The sequence below is a fragment of the Nerophis ophidion genome, linkage group LG26 (genome assembly GCF_033978795.1).
Source record: "Nerophis ophidion isolate RoL-2023_Sa linkage group LG26, RoL_Noph_v1.0, whole genome shotgun sequence".
NCBI classification, from domain to species: Eukaryota; Metazoa; Chordata; class Actinopteri; order Syngnathiformes; family Syngnathidae; genus Nerophis; species Nerophis ophidion.
The window spans coordinates 22,318,132-22,336,611 of record NC_084636.1 but is presented as its reverse complement, the minus strand read 5'-3'; the positions used below and the strand labels follow the sequence as shown (position 1 = coordinate 22,336,611).

Genomic DNA, 18,480 nt, shown 5'->3' with positions numbered 1-18,480 from the left:
GAGTTTGAGCGTTTTGTGTGTACACCGGAAGCTATCCTGGCGGTAAAATGGTTTGCCCGCCACTTTCACACGAATCAAACGACAACGTGCGGTACCACTGGCTGATACGGCGTCGATTGGGTTCTACAAACTGAGTTGTCAGAATAATTGTATATCAGTTATCCCACAACTTGTTTGCTATGAGTTCAGGTTGCCCTGTGTGAAGACAAAAGCTGTATTTGATCTTATCAAGCAAAAGGCTTGTATAAAGCTTGTAAACCTCCACTGTGTGCGATGGAATGCGCCGTAGAGGTGTCGGTTTCTCAGATCTTGGACAGCCATAGGAATGACCCTATCAGGACCCGAAATCTACGAGCAGAGAGGGGGCAAACCTGACACATTACATTACATGACATTATGTTCTTTACAAGTGTATGTCAACTTTTGACCACAGTTGTATGTTCTTGTCAGTCCCCTACAGGTGTATACCAAATTTCGCTAAAAAGTTACAATAGGTCTTTTTAGGGAACGAGCTGGGTGAGTAATTCCAAGTCAATCCGAATAATAGGGTTTGATAACAGCGCCACCATGTGGTGTATTTTTTCGACAGAGTGCATGATTTTGACAAATGTTCACCTTTTAGTTACTAGGATGACAGGGGACGCAAAGCAATAAAAATAGTGAAAAAACTGCAACAAAAAAACAGAGCAATAACATGTGCAATACATTTTAAAAGGTGCAATGTACACAGTAGATATCATATAATTGACAGTATTACCGTTTATATATTTTTTTCTTTTCATAAACATGTGTCCTTAGTGAAGTGAAGTATATTTATATAGCGCTTTTCTCTAGTGACTCAAAGCACTTTTACATAGTGAAACCCAATATCTAAGTTACATTTAAACCAGTGTGGGTGGCACTGGGAGCAGGTGGGTAAAGTGTCTTGCCCAAGGACACAACAGCAGTAACTAAGATGGCGAAAGTGGGGATCGAACATGGAACTCTGAAGTTGCTGGCACGGCCGCTCTACCAACCGAGCTATACCGCCCTACTACAGCCTAGTTTCTCTTGTTATATTCTTTTTGTTACTGTTATATTTTTATTCTTATTGTTGCTTTTTATTTTTATTGTTATATTTTCTATTTTATTTCCATTTATACCTCCCTATATAAATGTACTTCACTTCGCTTCCGCCATCCTAGTCACTGCTGTTGTGTCCTTGGGCAAGACACTTTACCCACCTTCTCCCAGTGCCACCGACACTGGTTTAAATGTTACTTAGATATTGGGTTTCACTACGTAATAGAGCTTTGGGTCACTAGAGAAAAGGCGCTATATAAATGTAGTTCACTTCGCTTCCGCCATCCTAGCCACTGCCGTTGTGTCCTTGGGCAAGACACTTTACCCACCTGCTCCCAGTGCCACCCACACTGGTTTAAATGTTACTTAGATATTGGGTTTCACTATGTAAAGTGCTTTGGGTCACTAGAGAAAAAGCGCTATATAAATGCAATTCACTTCACTACATTATTCACTTTTTAAATTATTTCAAATTCCATCTCATTTTTGGGCGGCATAGCTCGATTGGTAGAGTGGCCGTGTCAGCAACTTGAGGGTTGCAGGTTCGATTCCCGCTTGTGCCATCCTAGTTACTGCCGTTGTGTCCTTGGGCAAGACACTTTACTCACCTGCTCCCAGCGCCACCCACACTGGTTTAAATGTAACTTAGATATTGGGTGTCACTATGTAAAAGCGCTTTGAGTCACTTGAGAAAAGCGCTATATAAATATAATTCACTTCACTTCACTTTGTACACCTGCTGGAATTTTAATTTCCCTGAGGGAACTCTCCTGAAGGAATCAAAGTACTATCCATCTAGTGTGCAGCCATTCAGGAGTGGAACTTAAATCATCAAATTATAGTGAATGGAAAGGTTTGTGCAGGTATTTTGCACATTCTGACCTGATGACCCCATCTATTGTTCCGATTGGGAAAACCAGGACGTGATTTTAAGACTACGAGGGTAAAACACTTGAATAATCACTGCACGTCCTATTGATTGTTTGCAGACACTCATCATCACCATTATGCGCATCATCGTCATCACGAGCAGCTTTGTCCTGACGAGGAAGAGTGGGTACGAGTAGGGAACGCTAATGAGGAGAGCACACATCTGCCCGCTCTCGTCTGCCTTGATTGGTGAGAAATTTCCACATCGTGGGTTCATTAAAAAGAAGACGGCATAGACCCCTCTCCCTAATAGCTATGGTTCACATACCGTCTATGTGTGTGTGGGTGTGTGTGAGTGTTCTTGTATTTTACCCTTCTTGAGACATCAACAAGGAAAAGTACCGTCCATATGAGGAACAGGGAACAATTTAGGAGCGAAATCATGGTCCCGATATGAAAAACCATCGTATCTAACAGAGAATGTCTTATTAGGGTGGTCCCAAAAAGGAGGGATTTTTCAAATTGACTGTGTCAGTTTTAAAAGTGTTGCCCGTCTGGTCAACATACGAAATAACAAGTGTGTAAAAAAATGTATGTGCTCCCCCCTTTGGCCAACATATGCAATAGTGTGTGTAAGAAATTGAAATGCCTTTTGCCAACATTTATTCAAAGTAATAGAAAAGAATTAAGTAAAAAATTAAAAATTATACATATATATATATATATATATATATATATATATATATATATATATATATATATATATATATATATATATATATATATATATATATATATGGGGTTCACGGTGGCAGAGGGGTTAGTGCGTCTGCCTCACAATACGAAGGTCCTGAGTAGTCAGGGGTTCAATCCCGGGCTCGGAATATTTCTGCGTGGGCTCCCTCCGGGTACTCCGGCTTCCTAAGACATAAACCTGGGGATAGGTTGATTGGCAACACTAAATTGAACCCAGTGTGTGAATGTGAGTGTGAATGTTGTCTATCTGTGTTGGCCCTGCGATGAGGTGGCGACTTGTCCTGGGTGTACGCCGCCTTCCGCCCGATTGTAGCTGAGATAGGCACCAGCGCCCCCGGCGACCTCAATAAGTGGTAGAAGATGGATAGATGGATATATATATATATATATATATATATATATATATATATATATATACTGTATATATACACACACATATATATATATGTACGTATATATATGTATATATATATGTACGTATATATATGTATATATATATGTACGTATATATATATATATATATATATATATATATATATATTAATGTACGTATATATATATAAATAAATAAATGATAAATGGGTTGTACTTGTATAGCGCTTTTCTACCTTCAAGGTACTCAAAGCTCTTTGACACTACTTCCACATTTACCCATTCACACACACATTCACACACTGATGGAGGGAGCTGCCATGCAAGGCGCCAACCAGCACCCATCAGGAGCAAGGGTGAAGTGTCTTGACGAGGGTTGGTACTAGGTGGGATTTGAACCAGGGCCCCTCGGGTTGTGCACGGCCACTCTACCACTGCGCCACGCCGTCCCTGTGAGTATATACATATATATATATGTACGTATATACATATATATATGTACGTATATATATATATATATATATATATATATATACACATATATATATATATATGTATACGTACATATACATATATATATATATATATATACACACATATATGTATACGTACATATACATATATATATATATATATATACACACATATATATATATACACACATATATATATATATATAGACATTATATATATATATATATATACACATATACACATACATATATATATATATGTGTGTGTGTGTGTGTGTGTGTGTGTGTGTGTGTGTGTATGTAAATAGGGACGTACTGTAATAACTTGAAGTAAATAATGAAGATTAAAAACCAATTACAAACTAAAAAATTAATCTTCCCCCAAAAAAAACTACAACAGGCTTACTTTTTTATATTTGCATAGTATATATATATATTATTAATGTTGTAAATACAAAGAAAGGGTGGTCCTAAAGAAGTGGGCATTTTCCCGAGGTCTCAAGAAGGTTACAGATACAAGAATGTGTGTGCCTGTGTAGGTAAAACTAGCTCTTCTATTCATTTTAATTTAAGCTTTAAATGTGCACAGGTGCACCCAGCGTGACTCTTCATCACTTTAAAAGGCACTAAAGTGGAATTTTCATTCCTTTTTTTTTCTCTAATAGCATAAACCTATTACAGTCAGAACTCTCTGGAACAAATCCAAATCACGAAAGGCTGCATCATCTGGTTCTAATGTGGTGCTGAGGAGACAGGACCATTCTAATAATCATGTTTTCCTAGACGAAGAGAATATGAAACACAAAACTGTATGTTCCCACCACCTCGAGGGAATATTAATCGTAAGAGGACCAACATTTCTTTTGACGGGTGGCATTACAACTGATGATACCACAAGTGAAAGCATAATACTTTTTATTACATTCTTGTCTTTGTGTATATTTAACTAGTTTGTGTTTGCGTGTGTTTGTATGTGTGTCTGCTGGTCCCCAACAGTGTTAATAATGTCGGGAACTCGCATGGCTGCGGTAGTCGTGAAGGAAACAGGAAACAGGAGATTGATGTTCAGGTAACAGTTTTTATTTCTCTAAAAACAGAGAGAAGCAGTCGTGTATGTAAAAGATCCAAAACATCAATCCTCGAGCACTGAGGAACAGGTGAGGCAGGCATAATTAGCCCCTTGATTGGCAACTGCAACCAGGTGTGCCAGGCTGCAAAACAGGGACAGGTGAGGGAAACGAGAGATTAGGGAGACAAGCAGGAAGGGAAACAAAAATAAGAGCGCTGACAGGAAACAAGCACCAAACAACAAATCACAACCAGAAGTGAAGTGGAGGGACAGCGACACGTCCCGCGCTGCCCTCCCAACAGAAAGCCAGGATGGACAGCGCTGGACTGGCAGGAAGAGGTATCGAAAGTCCCACTGGAAGACCGGAAGCCGGCGGTCGAGCTAAAAGTACCGCAGGAGGCGGTGGCAGAGCTGGACGGAGAATCTGGGTCGGCGGCTGGGCTGGAAGCGTGTCCGGAGCCTGAACAGGTGCAGGCGAAGGAGGCCACCGAGGTGCCGATGAAGGAGGTCGCAGTGGTGCAGTCACCGGAGGTCGCACAGCAGGAGACGGAGAAGATGGCAAGGGACGGAGTAGATGGCGGCAACTGCAAAGGCGGCAGTGGCAGAGTCAGGGGAGCGCAGGAGACGATTCCCGAGACGGACGGAGAACAGGGGCCGGCGGCCGAGTCTGAGGGAGAAGGTTTGAGCCTGCTGTGGGTTGTGGAGCAGACATTCTGGGCCGCACAATTCCTGGAGGACATGAAAGCCAGGTTTGTGCGGTCCAGAAGGTCGGCTCCACGTCGCCGACAGGGATTCCCGCGAAGTCACTGTCTGGCTCGAGGATTCTGTCGGGAACTCGCATGGCTGCGTTAGTCGTGACCCCACAATGCAGGGAACAGGAAATCGACGTGCAGGTCGGAGTTTTTATTACTCTCAAACAGAAAGAAGCAGTAGTGCATGTGAAAGGTCACAAAAAAACAATCCTCAAGCACTGAGGAACAGGCGAGGCAGGCAAACACCATACAAGGAACCACCGTCCCGCGCTGCGTCCCAACAGGATGCCAGGATGGACAGCGCCGGACTGGCAGGAAGAGGCATTGAAAGTCCCACGGGAAGACCAGAAGCTGGCGGTAGAGCCGGGAGGATCCCAGGAGGTGGTGGTCAAGCTGGGCAGAGCACCGGGGTCGTCGGCTGGGCTGGAAGAGTGTCCGGAGCTTGAACAGCAGGCCGAGGTGCAGGCGAAGGAGGTCACCGTGGTGCAGCCACCGGAGGTCGCACAGCAGGAGACGAACAAGATGGCATGGGACGGAGAAGACGGCGGCGACTGCAAAGGCCGAGGGCAGGAGACGAAGGCACCAGGGGCCGGCGGCCGAGTCTGAGGGAGAGGGTTTGAGCCTGCTGTGGGTTGGTACAGCACAAACCTGGCTTTCATGTCCTCCAGGAATTCTGCGGTCCACGTCGCCGACAGGGGTTCCCTCAAAGTCCCTTTCTGGCTCAAGGATTCTGTCGGGAACTCGCATGGCTGCGTTAGTCGTGACCCCACAATGCAGGGAACAGGAAATCGACGTGCAGGTCGGAGTTTTTATTACTCTCAAACAGAAAGAAGCAGTAGTGCATGTGAAAGGTCACAAAAAAACAATCCTCAAGCACTGAGGAACAGGCGAGGCAGGCAAACACCATACAAGGAACCACCGTCCCGCGCTGCGTCCAACAGGATGCCAGGATGGACAGCGCCGGACTGGCAGGAAGAGGCATTGAAAGTCCCACGGGAAGACCAGAAGCTGGCGGTAGAGCCGGGAGGATCCCAGGAGGTGGTGGTCAAGCTGGGCAGAGCACCGGGGTCGTCGGCTGGGCTGGAAGTGTCCGGAGCTTGAACAGCAGGCCGAGGTGCAGGCGAAGGAGGTCACCGTGGTGCAGCCACCGGAGGTCGCACAGCAGGAGACGAACAAGATGGCATGGGACGGAGAAGACGGCGGCGACTGCAAAGGCCGAGGGCAGGAGACGAAGGCACCAGGGGCCGGCGGCCGAGTCTGAGGGAGAGGGTTTGAGCCTGCTGTGGGTTGGTACAGCACAAACCTAGCTTTCATGTCCTCCAGGAATTCTGCGGTCCACGTCGCCGACAGGGGTTCCCTCAAAGTCACTTTCTGGCTCAAGGATTCTGTCGGGAACTCGCATGGCTGCGTTAGTCGTGACCCCACAATGCAGGGAACAGGAAATCGACGTGCAGGTCGGAGTTTTTATTACTCTCAAACAGAAAGAAGCAGTAGTGCATGTGAAAGGTCACAAAAAAACAATCCTCAAGCACTGAGGAACAGGCGAGGCAGGCAAACACCATACAAGGAACCACCGTCCCGCGCTGCGTCCCAACAGGATGCCAGGATGGACAGCGCCGGACTGGCAGGAAGAGGCATTGAAAGTCCCACGGGAAGACCAGAAGCTGGCGCTAGAGCCGGGAGGATCCCAGGAGGTGGTGGTCAAGCTGGGCAGAGCACCGGGGTCGTCGGCTGGGCTGGAAGAGTGTCCGGAGCTTGAACAGCAGGCCGAGGTGCAGGCGAAGGAGGTCACCGTGGTGCAGCCACCGGAGGTCGCACAGCAGGAGACGAACAAGATGGCATGGGACGGAGAAGACGGCGGCGACTGCAAAGGCCGAGGGCAGGAGACGAAGGCACCAGGAGCCGGCGGCCGACTCTGAGGGAGAGGGTTTGAGCCTGCTGTGGGTTGGTACAGCACAAACCTGGCTTTCATGTCCTCCAGGAATTCTGCGGTCCACGTCGCCGACAGGGGTTCCCTCAAAGTCACTTTCTGGCTCAAGGATTCTGTCGGGAACTCGCATGCCTGCGGTAGCCATGAGCCCACGATGCAGGAAACAGGAGATTGATGCGCAGGTAAGAGTCCTTATTACTCTCAAACAGAGAGAAGAAGTCGTGCATGTTAAAAGGTCCCAAACATAATCAATCCTGGAGCACTGAGGAATAGGCGAGGCAGGCATAATTAGCATCTGCAACCAGGTGTGCCAGGCTGCAAAACAGGGACAGGTGAGGGAAACTAGCCCTCAGGGAGACAAGCAGGAAGGGGAACAAAAATAAGAGCGCCGACAGGAAGCAAAGACCAAACAAGGACTCACAACCAGAGGTGAAGTGACAGATTGTCACAAATAACTGACTACTAATTTTCATCTTAGCTATCGTGGACAATCTATTTTCCTTAACAAGAGACAATAACTCATCAAAATTAAATAATATCTTAGCCAACGAATACAAACAAGATGGAACTCCAATCATGTTTATTTTCGTCTTGTAGATGTTCACGATACATCCAATCACAGTTCTTTACCAGCATACATATAAAAGAATTACGAAGGAGAGCCAATCAGACGCTTTTCCTTGTGAGACAGAAGTTTGATACCTCAACGCCAAAACAAAAATGCATGAATTTAACATGTTCCACATCGTAATATGTGTACACCTGGCTGATAACATCAGCAGGCGTGTCATCAGGCCATCTACATCAGGGGCGCTCACACTTTTTCTGCAGGTGAGCTACTTTTCAATTGACCAAGTCGAGGAGATCTACCTCATTCCTATTTATAATTTATATTTATTTATTTATGAAAGAGACATTTTTGTTAACGAGTTAATGGTGTTTAATGATAATACAAGCATGTTTAACACACATAGATTCCTTTCTTTCATGAAGACAAGAATATAAGTTGATGTATTTGATTCTGATGACTTGCATTGATTGGAATCAGACAGTGGTGCTGATAACGTCCGCATTTTCAAATGGAGGAAAAAAAAAGTCCTCCTTTCTGTCCAATACCACATGAAAGTGGTTGGATTTGGCATCTCATTTGTCCAACTTGCATACTCGTTTTTAAACACTTTGTTATGAGAGTAGCATATGTGTGTGGCCCTTTAACGGTGTGGCGCAGTGGGAGAGTGGCTGTGCGCAACCCGAGGGTCCCTGGTTCAAATCCCACCTAGTACCAACCTCGTCACGGTCCGTTGTGTCCTGAGCAAGACACTTCACCCTTGCTCCTGATGGGTGCTGGTTGGCGCCTTGCATGGCAGCTCCCTCCGTCAGTGTGTGAATGTGTGTGTGAATGGGTGAATGTGGAAGTAGTGTCAAAGCGCTTTGAGTACCTTGAAGGTAGAAAAGCGCTATACAAGTACAACCCATTTATCATTTATTTATTTAATGTCTGGCAGCAGGTGAGTGACGTCAGTGAGTGTGCGGGTGGGCAAGCAAGTGAGAAAGCGGTCGCTGAGGCGGGGGAGAAATACTTTGGCATCAAACTCCGTAGCTTGCTAGCTTGTGCACGCTAGCTTTCTGAGACTCTTATTTTGTTAGCACAGGCAGGATGAAACAGGTCTTTTATGGTGAAGACAGGAACTGTGCAGTCGGTCTTTAGAGTTTTGACAGTAGTACGGAGTCTCTAGAAATAAAATGTGTTTCTCTCTGCGTCTGCGCTGTTAGTGATTTTTTTCTTAAATATGAGCTCGCAGCAGCCAGCGTCATCTCACAAGATCCTCGGGTGCCGAGAATGTCAAACAACTGACGAAAGTGAAGTCTTGGTATGATTGATGATTGCTCATTTTTTATGTATATTTTTTAATGCCTGGCTTGAGATCGACTGACACACCCTCCGAGATCGACCAGTCGATCGCGATCAACGTAATGCCCACCCCTGCTCTACATAATTGTTAAATTTAAAGTGAAGTCTACCGTATTTCTTCTTTACCATAAAAATATCAACTAGTTTTCTCTGCCTCAAAAATGATTTATTTAATGGTATATGGAAAAGATATGACAACTTTTAATGTGGTCCGAGGCGCTCACGTCTCACGCGCAGCAAAAGTAGGATGTGGATGTCGCGATTCCTATTTAGTAATTTATTTGAGGTGGATATTTATTAACAAATATGAAAGGCTCCATCCCCCCCGGTGACCCCGAGAAAGACAAGTGGTACAAAATAGATGGATGGATTAAATTTGCCCCACCATGTAATTTGCTGCCTCCGGTTCTTCCGCACTCCTAAACCAATTACCGGAATAATGAAGGCACTGTTGGCGTTAACGCACTTTTTGTGTCTTTCTACGCATTGAAATCAGGAAGGACACGAATTTCCGGAAGTCCGCACGTTCCCGGGACGCAGATTTTTCTTTTTTTTTACCGACCCGTCAAATACATTTTTGCCAGCAGCCAAGTGGTCGTTTAGGTAGATAATTGCTCTAAAAAGTGTATTTCGACAAGTGAACAGTACAGTAGGTACTTGATTTTGATATACGTACAGTATTTTTCGGAGTATAAATCGCACCAGCCGAAAATGCATAATAAAGAAGGAAAAAAAACATATAAGTCGCACTGGAGTATAAGTGGCATTTTTGGGGTTAAATTTATTTGACAAAACCCAACACCAAGAATAGACATTTGAAAGGAAATTTAAAATAAATAAAGAATAGTGAACAACAGGCTGAAGAAGTGTACGTCAGGGGTCACCAACGCGGTGCCCGTGGGCACCAGGTAGCCCGTAAGGACCAGATGAGTCGCCCGCTGGCCTGTTCTAAAAATAGCTCAAATAGCAGCATTTACCAGTGAGCTGCCTCTATTTTTTTAATTTTATTTATTTACTAGAAATCTGGTCTCGCTTTGCTCGACATTTTTAATTCTAAGAGACACAAAACTCATAGAATTTGAAAATCCAAGAAAATATTTTAAAGACTTGGTCTTTACTTGTTTAAATAAATGTATATATTTTTTTACTTTGCTTTTTATAACTTCCAGAAATACAATTTTAGACAAAAAATACAAAAATTAAAAAGGTTTTTAGGATTTTTGAACACATATACCCTTTTATCTTTTAAATTCCTTCCTCTTCTTTCCTGATAATTTAAATCAATGTTCAAGTATTTTTTTTAAATTGTAAATAATAATAAATACATTTTAATTTAGTTCTTCATTTTAACTTCTGTTTTTTCGACGAGGAATATTTGCGAAATATTTTTTCAAACGTATTATGATTAAAATTCGAAAAAATTATTCTGGCAAATCTAGAAAATCTGTAGAATCAAATTTAAATCTTATTTCAAAGTGGATTTTAACTATTTAAAACATGTCCATCAAAATTCTAAAATTAATCTTAATCAGGAAAAAGTACTAATGATGTTCCATAAATTATTTTTTTTATTTTTTCAAAAAGATTTGAACTAGCTAGTTTTTCTCTTAATTTTTTTCGGTTGAATTTTGAATTTTAAATAGTCGAAATTGAAGATAAACTATGTTTCAAAATGTATTTTTTTTTGTGTGTGTTTTCTCCTCTTTTAAACTGTTCAATTAAGTGTTTTTTCATCATTTATTGTCTACAAAAAACCTTCCGTAAAAGGAAAAAAAATGTACGACGGAATGACTGACAGAAATACCCATTTTTTTTAATATATATATGTAGATTTATTTATTAAAGGTAAATTGAGAAAATTGTCTATTTCTGGCAATTTATTTAAGTGTGTATCAAACTGGTAGCCCTTCGCATTAATCAGTACCCAAGAAGTAGCTCTTGGTTTCAAAAAGGTTGGTGACCCCTGGTGTACGTTATATGGCGCATAAATAACCAACTGAGAAGGTGCCTGGTATGTTAACGTAACATATTATGGTAAGAGTCATTCAAATAACTATAACATATAGAACATGCTATACGTTTACCAAACAATCTGTCACTCCTAATTGCTAAATCCCATGAAATCTTATACATCTAGTCTCTTACGTGAATGAGCTAAATAATATTATTTGATATCTTAATGCAGGGGTGCCCATTACGTCGATCGCGAGCTACCAGTCGACCGCGGGGGGGGGGGGGGGGGGGGGGGGGGGGGGGGGGTCAGTCGATCTCCAGCCAGGCTTTTAAAAAAAATAGACCTAAAAATTAGTGATCATCAATCTTCACCAAGACGTCACTTAAATGACATTCATGGTACCGGAGGGTCTTGTGAGATGACGCTGGCTGCTGCAAGATCATTATTAAAAATGACCGAGAGGAAGGCGAGAAACACTTTTTATTTCAACAGACTCTCGCGCCGTACCTTCCGTCAAAACTCTAAAGGCCGACTGCACATTTCCTATCTTCACAATAAAAGCCCTGCTTCATGCTGCCTGCGCTAACTAAATACAGAGTCTCGGAAAACTGGCGTGCACAAGCGATCCCTCAGAAAGCTGGCGTGCACATCACTTGTGCACGCTAGCTTTCCGAGAATCTTATTTTGTTAGCGCAGGCAGAATGAAGCAGGGCTTTTATTGTGTATGTATTACAAACCCCATTGTAATTTCAGAGTGTTGGGCTTACTTGCTTTCAAATTCGGTACCCATCTTTAGGGCACTGGCAAGAACATATGTGTAATGTTAGAGCTAGGTCGGTCAAGAAACCTTATTATTGTCAACGCAGTGGCATGGGCCAGACTTAGGTCTATTTTAATGGTTATAAAACGTTTTAGTTTTTTTATTCACTCTTCCTATCAAACATTGCATGCCATTGCTAAGATTCCTCGATGAGCAGTCTGCTAATGAAATAAAAGCTCTCGTGTTCACTTTGTTGGCGGTTTCCTCCGCCGAACAGCTAATTTGCAGATAATACATTCAGCTGGCACCACAATGGGAGTATGGGACGTCTATGATGTATTATAGTGTGATTATGCCAGTGTGTGTGTGTGTGTGTGTGTGTGTGTGTGACAAGGTGCAGAGCCTCACTGACAGTCTAAAACCAGCAGCAGAGAGCTTATCTTGCTTGGCAGAGCTCCATGTAGACTTTTAATACGTTAAGCGCCATATACAAGCGATACTGAGATTCATTATTTAGGCGGCGTGTTTGCATCTATTATTCAAACACAAGCGACAACGGCACGCTAAATTGGGGGTTTTAGACGTTGACAGTATTGCGAAAGGGATGAAGAATGATTACGCGTGCATTAGAAGTGTGCAGTGATTTTTTTTTAGGGGTCGGGAATGCAATCTGCTGAGAAAACATCGAGTTACTGTTAAGAGTTGAGACTTTATATCAACCAATTCCAATTCATTAAGGCCAAAATGTTTTGTTTTGGGCATTTGTGCTTAGAGATGTCCGATATCGGACTGCCGATATTATCGGCCGATAAATGCTTTACAATGTGATATCGGGAATGATCGGTTTCAAAAAGTCAAATATAACTTTTTAAAACACCGCTGTACGGAGTGGTAGACGGACGTAGGGAGAAATACAAAGCGGCAATAAACCTTAAAAGGCACTGCTTTCACGTGCCGGCCCGGTAACATAATATCTACGGCCTTTCACACACACAAGTGAATGCAAGCATACTTGGTCAACAACCATACAGGTCACACAGAGGGTGGCCGTATAAACAACTTTAACACTGTTACAAATATGCGCCACACCGTGAACCCACACCAAACAATAATGACAAACACATTTCGGGAGAACATCCGCACCGTAACACAACACAAACACAACAGAACAAATACCCAGAACCCCTTGCAGCACTAACTCTTCCGGGACACTACAATATACACCCTCCCCCCCTCCCCACCTCAACCTCCTCATGCTATCTCAGGGAGAGCATGTCCCTAATTCCAAGCTGCTGTTTTGAGGCATGTTACAAAAAATAATCCACTTTGTGACTTCAATAATAAATATGGCAGTGCCATGTTGGCATTTTTTTTTCCATAACTTGAGTTGATTTATTTTGGAAAACCTTGTTACATTGTTTAATGCATCCAGCGGGGCATCACAACAAAATTAGGCACAATAATGTGTTAATTCCACGACTGTATGTATATCGGTATCAGTTGATATCGGAATCGGTAATTAAGAGTTGGACAATATCGGAATATCGGCAAAAAAGCCATTATCCGACATCTTTATTTGTGCTATCTATGCTTATTTTTTACAGAGTCATAAATAGATAGGGAGTGTACCTAATGTCGTGACCCATGCACTTAAAGGGAAACCCCACAATTGGTTTTGCACAAAAAGAGAAGCGTGTCTCTCCGAGGGAGATGACACAGGTGCACATCTGAGGCTGCTTTTAGCGTGCAGCCAAGTGCATCCAGCGCCACTGTGTAGAACGATAGCACAAGCTGTGGCCTTGCATATCTCGCCAAAAAAAAAACAAAAAAAAAACATCTGTTCTGCTGTGATCCATTAAAATAAAGACAAGCATTCCGGTTGTTATCATTTCCACCCCTCAACACCATATTTGTCGCCGTTTTCCCCTCCATTTGGTCTACTTTGCGTCAGCCCCGTTTGGTTTGTCTGCAGGCCATTCAAGACGGGAAATAACAGAAGAAAACATGGAGCTGGTTCTCCCGCCTTTGCGGCAAATATCTAAAAAGAACCATCTGCTGTTTATCGGTAATGAATGGAAGATTCTGTAAAGAGAGGAAGGTGTTTATGCTATTGATAACAAGGTCAAACTACACAAACAACATGAGCAAAGACCCCCACCAAGGCCGAATCTCTGTAATTTGGAACAGCACCAAACTATACACCTTCATAAATACACACTGCCTAATGGTGTCATTAAAAATACTGCATTATTCATTATTAAGCAAAATATATTTAATGTTGCTAAGTATATATACAATAGCTTAAAAAATACAATTGACGTATGTGTGTATACAGTATATGTATATATATACCGTATTTTCCGGACCATAGGGCGCACTGCCGATGAATGGTCTATTTTCGATCTCTTTTCATATATAAGGCGCACCGGACTGTAGGGCACATTAAAGGAGTCATGTATATATATCTTTTTTTTTAAATGTAAAACACTTTCTTGTGGTCTACATAACTTTTAAGGGTGGTTCTTTGGTCAAAATGTTGCATCGATGATGTTTTACAGATCATCTTCAAGCCGCTTTCTGACGGTAGTTTACGGATGCGCTGTTTTGTGTGGCTTACGTGGCTCACCTTCTACAGCGTCTTCTCCCCGTCTTCTTTGTTGTAGCGGTGTAGCGTGCAAGGACGGGAGTGAAAAAGTGTGAAAAGATGGAGATAACTGTTTTAATGACTATTAGACGTTTCTTAAATCAATAACGGAGCAGCATCTCCTCATTCGGAAACAACAATAAATGTGTCCCGGGTAAAACCGTCCGACCAGAACTTTCTCATAACTAATGTTCCTTGGGTGAATAAAGTAAACTCACTACACCGGTATGTTTTAGCCCTTTCATGGCGAGTTTACTGACAGATATTAGTAAGAACTTTACACTACTTTATGTTAGAAATGGCAACAGCGGAAGATTAATGTCCCATAATAATAATAATAATGGATTATATTTAAATCCATCCATCCATTTTCAACCGCTTATTCCCTTTCAGGGTCGCGGGGGGCGCTGGCGCCTATTTCAGCTACAATCGGGCGGAAGGTGGCGCTTTTCTATTGTTAGATACTCAAAGCCCTCACAGAGAAGTGGGAACCCATCATTCATTCACACCTGGTGGTGGTAAGCTACATATGTAGCCACAGCTGCCCTGGGGTAGACTGACGGAAGCGTGGCTGCCAGTTTGCGCCGACGGCCACTCCGACAACCACCTATCATTCATTCATCATTCATTCACCAGTGTGAGCGGCACCGGGGCAAGGGTGAAGTGTCCTTCCCAAGGACACAACGGCAGCGATTTTGGATGTCAATAGGTGGGAAGCCAACCTGCAACCCTCAGGTTTCTGGCACGGCCGCTCTACCCACTACGCCATGCCGCCTTGCATAATATTGCGAAACAAAACGCCAGATAATGTCTTACCCTATACACACACCATAATAATACTCGTATGTTAAAGCACATCAAGCGGTGCGGCTTCATAGCTTACCAAAGTCGTACTAAAACATTTTGATAGAGTTTTGAGCACCATGTGTGATGTTATAGATGTTTAATGGAACATATAAAATGTCTGTGTTTACTTGAGTCATATTGCCATCATAGTGCAGTCTACATGTATCTCTTGTGTTTGACTGCCATCTACTGGCCACACTTATTATTTCACCATGTACCAAAAAAAAATGGCTTCAAGGTCGGTAAGCAAAACCAGAATTATTCCGTACATTAGGCGCACCGGGTTACAAGGCACACTGTCGAGTTTTGAGGAAAAACTAGGATTAATACGGTTAATACACGATATACATAAGGGCTGTCAAGATTAACAAGTTAACTAATGTGATTATACACAAAAATGTATGGCAATAATCATGTACACAGATTGATCATGCAATTTATTTTGACCGTTCATTTACCTTAAGCGCTATACAATCAGTGATCAGAGCAATGCATACGTCAGAACAAAACATGAGTGAGGAGACTCTGACTGTTGGGCTTTTGATAAAACTGTTTGATAAAAAGTTTTTTGAAAATAAATTACATGCCTTTAAGTAAAACGGTTAGAAAACGTTCCTGGATGACATTCTGACAATAAAATTGCATTTGTGTAAAAAATTGGGGTCGTTAATTAAGCAAATTTTAAGTATGCAAGCGAGTGATCCATAAAAATCAATCAAAATTTGGAATGTAACTATTTAGATTTTTTTTTAATTATAAAAAATAAACTTATATATAATAACAGAAGTAAAAGCGAGTTATCCATAAAAATCAATCACATTTTTGGAATTTAATTATTCTGATTTTTTTTTTATCATAAAAAATAAACTTATATATAATAACAGAATTAAATAATAATTGTGGATTCGCACTAATAAGAATAATGATAATATTTGTGATTGCCACAAAGTAGGAAAATATTAAAAAAATAAACAAAACATTGTGTATTTCAATAGAGCCAGAAAATATATTAAAATATTATTTTTAAAAAAAGGTAAGTGTTTTTAAAGAAGATATTAATAAAATAAATAATTAATTATTCGTATTTCAGACATTCACACTATTAAGAATTAACAATATTTTATTATATGGCGATGAATTTAAGTAAAACGTTTAAAAAAGTTCCTGGATGACATTCAGACAATAAATTTGCATTTGTGTAAAAATATTGGGGTCTTTTAATTAAGCAAATTTTAAGTATGCATGCGAGTAATCCATAAAAATCTATCAAAATTTTGGAAAGTAATTATTCTGATTTTTTTTTTATTGTAAAAAATAAACTTACATATGTACAATAACAGAAGTAAAAAAAATAATTGTGGATTCGCACCAATATAGAATAATAATAATAATCGTGATTGCCACAAAGTAGGATCATATAGAAAAAATAAACATAATGTCTATTTTATTAGAGCAAGAATAGATATTAAAGTATTTGAAAAAAAGGTAAGTGTTTTTAAAGAAGATATTACAAAAATATATCATTAATTATTCGTATTTCAGACATTTACCCTATTACGTATTAACAATATTTTATTTTATGACTATTTTCTTGATTGTTTTATACTGTATTTATAAAATGCCATGTTGTAAGTTGTGACTAGTGAAAAATAAAAATGTGAAACAGTAATCATATACTTTATATATGAAAAGCATGAAATTATTGTATTTTTATGAAAGAGTCAGAAGAAAAAAACAAGGATAATTGTTTAGTTTTTTTGACAGGTTGTAGCATAGTGAGCATACAACAATGTTATAATAAATGTCAGAATATTTGAAACAAATCTAACTCCTGTACTACTGTACTAATAACTATCTTGTGGTGAAAGTATGCCCTCTGATTTGAATATAAATTAAAAGTGGTGCACAAACATCGTTCTATACTTGCTGAACTGAGCTTTAGTTGAAGGCGACATGCACGGGGGTGTTCAAACTTTTGGAGATGATGTAACAAGCAGTTTTTGCAATAAAAATATACGATGGCAGCAACAGCATGAATGGCAGCCAATGTGCTACTAAGTCGGTGTGTGTGTGTGTGAATATTTGAAGGGGTAAAAAAAAATGTCCCAATTAGAATTTGGAGGCAGACGCAAAAAAACAAGCACTTTCTACTATTCATTGGAGAGTGCTCGTTAACTCTGCCAAAGTCTCTTGTTGGACCAAATTAGTGCAGCCATGAGCCTAATTTAAACTCATATACTTATCATTCTGCATTTATTCATAGACACGAATAAATGATGTTAGGGTGCAATACTTATTAACTTATATTTTAGCCTGTGATACCTCAGGAATGATTGTTATTTACCTGAATATTAATATTCAAGTTTCATAAGGAATTCATTGTTCCGTGCATGAAAAAAACGGCATGAAAGTGTGTTTACTCACCACCATCTTGTTGAGGGACACCCAGCAGTCCGAGGGGAAGTCCTGCAGCATTGGCACCAAAAACTGCAAACAGCCATCCCAGTGACACAGCAGCAGCATCATCCCAATCAGGTTGAATATTCGCATCACAGCGCTGGCCAGGTCATAGGTCATGTGGAAGATCTGAATGGGGGAAAAAAATAAAAAATTATTGAGGAGGTTAGCATTCAGTTAAAAAGTCCATTAATTATTGATCAATGATTTTATTTAATTTAATATTTTTTTGAGGACCGCGACAGTAGTGAAGATAAGCGGTATTAAAAAAATGGATGGATGGATGATTCTGAGGGTTGTCTTTTGTGTATTGTATGGAGGGCTTATGGTGCCCTAATTACATAAACAAATTTAAAGTTTGAAAATAATTTAAATTTATGTTCCATCATTGATTAAAATGTGAAATACTATCTAAAATAATAACATATATATGTTTATTTTAATATTATTTACAGCAAAAACGGTGGTACCATTTGGTGGTACGCCAAATAATCACCTAATTACATATTGTAATGGCGTGACTAGAGTCGTTATTCATGTTTATCAGCTTTCAATGGAAGTTGTCCCAATCGGACTACTGTCAGCCGTAGACGACGCCAAAATAAACAATTAAGACAGAATCT

The 18,480-nt window shown here is 41.0% G+C and overlaps 1 protein-coding gene across 1 annotated transcript in view; it reads right to left on the bottom strand.

The window, feature by feature from the left end:
* LOC133543577 (potassium/sodium hyperpolarization-activated cyclic nucleotide-gated channel 1-like) overlaps positions 1 to 18,480 on the bottom strand; it is a 96,130-nt gene that overhangs the window by 44,091 nt on the left and 33,559 nt on the right. Inside the window, exon 4 of the mRNA XM_061888232.1 lies at positions 17,825 to 17,986. Within this exon, the coding sequence (XP_061744216.1) occupies positions 17,825 to 17,986 (162 nt within the window). The remainder of the gene's footprint in view (positions 1 to 17,824; positions 17,987 to 18,480) is intronic.